Source organism: Dasypus novemcinctus, chromosome 22 (genome assembly GCF_030445035.2).
Source record: "Dasypus novemcinctus isolate mDasNov1 chromosome 22, mDasNov1.1.hap2, whole genome shotgun sequence".
In the NCBI taxonomy this organism is placed as follows: Eukaryota; Metazoa; Chordata; class Mammalia; order Cingulata; family Dasypodidae; genus Dasypus; species Dasypus novemcinctus.
The window spans coordinates 9,469,051-9,471,214 of NC_080694.1; the positions used below are offsets into that span (position 1 = coordinate 9,469,051).

The following is a 2,164-nucleotide window of genomic DNA, read 5'->3' on the forward strand; positions in this document are numbered from 1 at the left end:
ATGGGACTTTTCTGAACACCAAGTGAAAAACAGCTCCATCATTTCAATTTTTTTACCTGCTTTCTTTTCCTTAAAGCATGTGAAATCATCCCCTTTGTAATATGATTGTTTTAATTGCATGCATTCTTTATGTGCCAATGGTTGGGACTTTTTAGTTACAGCATTGTAAACTCATTGCCACAATTCTACTTGCCTCTTAGTCACAACTCAATACATATTCCACAAATGAATGAATATCTCATGAAATCCATAGTGTTCATGAATTCTTGGTAAAGGGCTGAGTTTGGGGGATGGAATTCCTAGTCAGAGGTGGCACTACAAATACCCTAAAGGGATAAGATCTATATAAATAATATAATATTAAATTTATCACTGAAATAGGCAATGTAACATTTCTGTTTGGATAGTGCTACTTGCTTTGTGAAACTATCCATGTTCCTTTTTGTTTCTTCTTAGTCTCATCAGGCACATGGGACCTGGAAATGAAACGCAAATTTCAGAATTTCTTCTCCTGGGATTTACAGAAGTTCCAGAAGTGCAACCCCTCCTCTTTGGGTTGTTCCTGTCCATGTACCTGGTCACCATTTTTGGGAACCTGCTCATCATCCTGGCCATCATCATTGACTGTCACCTCCACACACCCATGTACTTCTTCCTCTCAATCTTGTCCCTTTGTGATATTGGTTTATCCTCCACTACTGTCCCAAAGATGCTGGTGAACATCCAGGCACAGAGTAGAGTCATAACCTATGCAGGCTGCCTCACCCGGATGTACTTTTTCTTGCTCTTTGGAGGGTTGGATGACTGCCTCCTGGCCGTGATGGCCTATGACCGCTTTATGGCCATCTGCCACCCCCTTCACTATACAGTCGATATGAAACCCCGGATCTGTGTCCTGATGGCTCTGGGGTCCTGGACCATGAGTGTTATGGAATCCTGTTTACAGAGTTTATTGGTGTCACAACTGTCCTTTTGTTCAAGTGTAGAAATCCCAAACTTTTTCTGTGAACTTCGTCAGATGGTCCAACTTGCCTGTTCTGACACTTTTCTCAATTACTTAGTAATGTATTTAATAGCTGGAGTCCTGGCCGGGGGTCCCCTTGCTGGAATCCTTTTCTCCTACTATAAGATTGTTTCCTCTGTATTTGCAATCTCGTCAGCTCAGGGGAAATATAAAGCATTTTCAACCTGTGCATCTCACCTCTCAGTAGTCTCCTTATTTTATTTTACAACCATAGGGGTGTACCTCAGTCCTGCTGCTTCACACAACACACATTCAGGTGCACCAGCTGCTGTCATGTACACTATGGTCACACCCATGCTGAACCCCTTCATCTATAGTCTGAGGAATAAAGATATAAAGAAGGCTCTGAAAAAATGCTTTGGGAGGAAAGTCTGCAAAGTGTCATTTGTCTTGCAGCAGCTGAAAGGCCAGTTTTAGCAGCTCCTAAACCTTCAGACCTACATATTTCCTTTCTTTGTTCAGTAGGTGCATATAGACTTGCCTAGAGTCAAGATGACCTCAAAAATGAAGAAGTAAAATTTTAAATCACACATTGTGTTATAGAGCAAGATTTTATTTTTGATAATGAAAGAGTTCTCCTTGAAGTATGCATGATTCATGTACATGTTTAAGGAGTTTTTCAGTGTTGTTCAGGAATGGGTTGCATTTTCTGAATAATTTCATTGGATCACCTCCTGTTCCTGCTTGAATTCCACCAATGCTGCCTATGAATATCACTTCTTGATTTTCTCTGAATAGAATATCTGCTTTTGTTCAAAACTGTCATAAAATTTAAAGAGGTGACAAATTACAACCTAGGTATTTCCTCTATCAGTCAGTAATTTATCTCTTGTATGTTCAAATCTCTAATCTATATTCTTTTCTTAAAAAATCAAATTTATTGATACAGCTTAATAAAGCATACAATCCACCCAGAGTGTTCAATTAATGGTATTTGGTTAATCATATAGACTTGTATTCATTAATTTCTAATATATATTCTTGATCAGATATGACTAAACACAGGAGGTTGACATTTTGGCTATCATACCTCTTTTAATGGAGTGTTCTGATTTGCAGCCATAAATTGCTACTGCACAAACCTCCATGCCATTGCAAGTACTTATGGCTACCTAGATGGTGACATTCATTGTATGATAT

General features: G+C 38.9%; 1 protein-coding gene across 1 annotated transcript; it reads left to right on the forward strand.

Moving 5' to 3' along the window:
- The first annotated feature begins 469 nt into the window (after positions 1-469).
- Positions 470-1,441, forward strand: LOC139437286 (olfactory receptor 7A17-like). The gene has a single exon (XM_071210932.1). It carries the CDS (start codon positions 470-472, stop codon positions 1,439-1,441), a length of 972 nt encoding a protein of 323 aa, XP_071067033.1.
- Positions 1,442-2,164: the final 723 nt, after the last annotated feature.

Coding starts and splice junctions, on each gene's coding strand:
- LOC139437286 (XM_071210932.1), top strand. CDS start 470: ATGGGACCTGGAAATGAAACGCAAATTTCAGAATTTCTTCTCCTGGGA.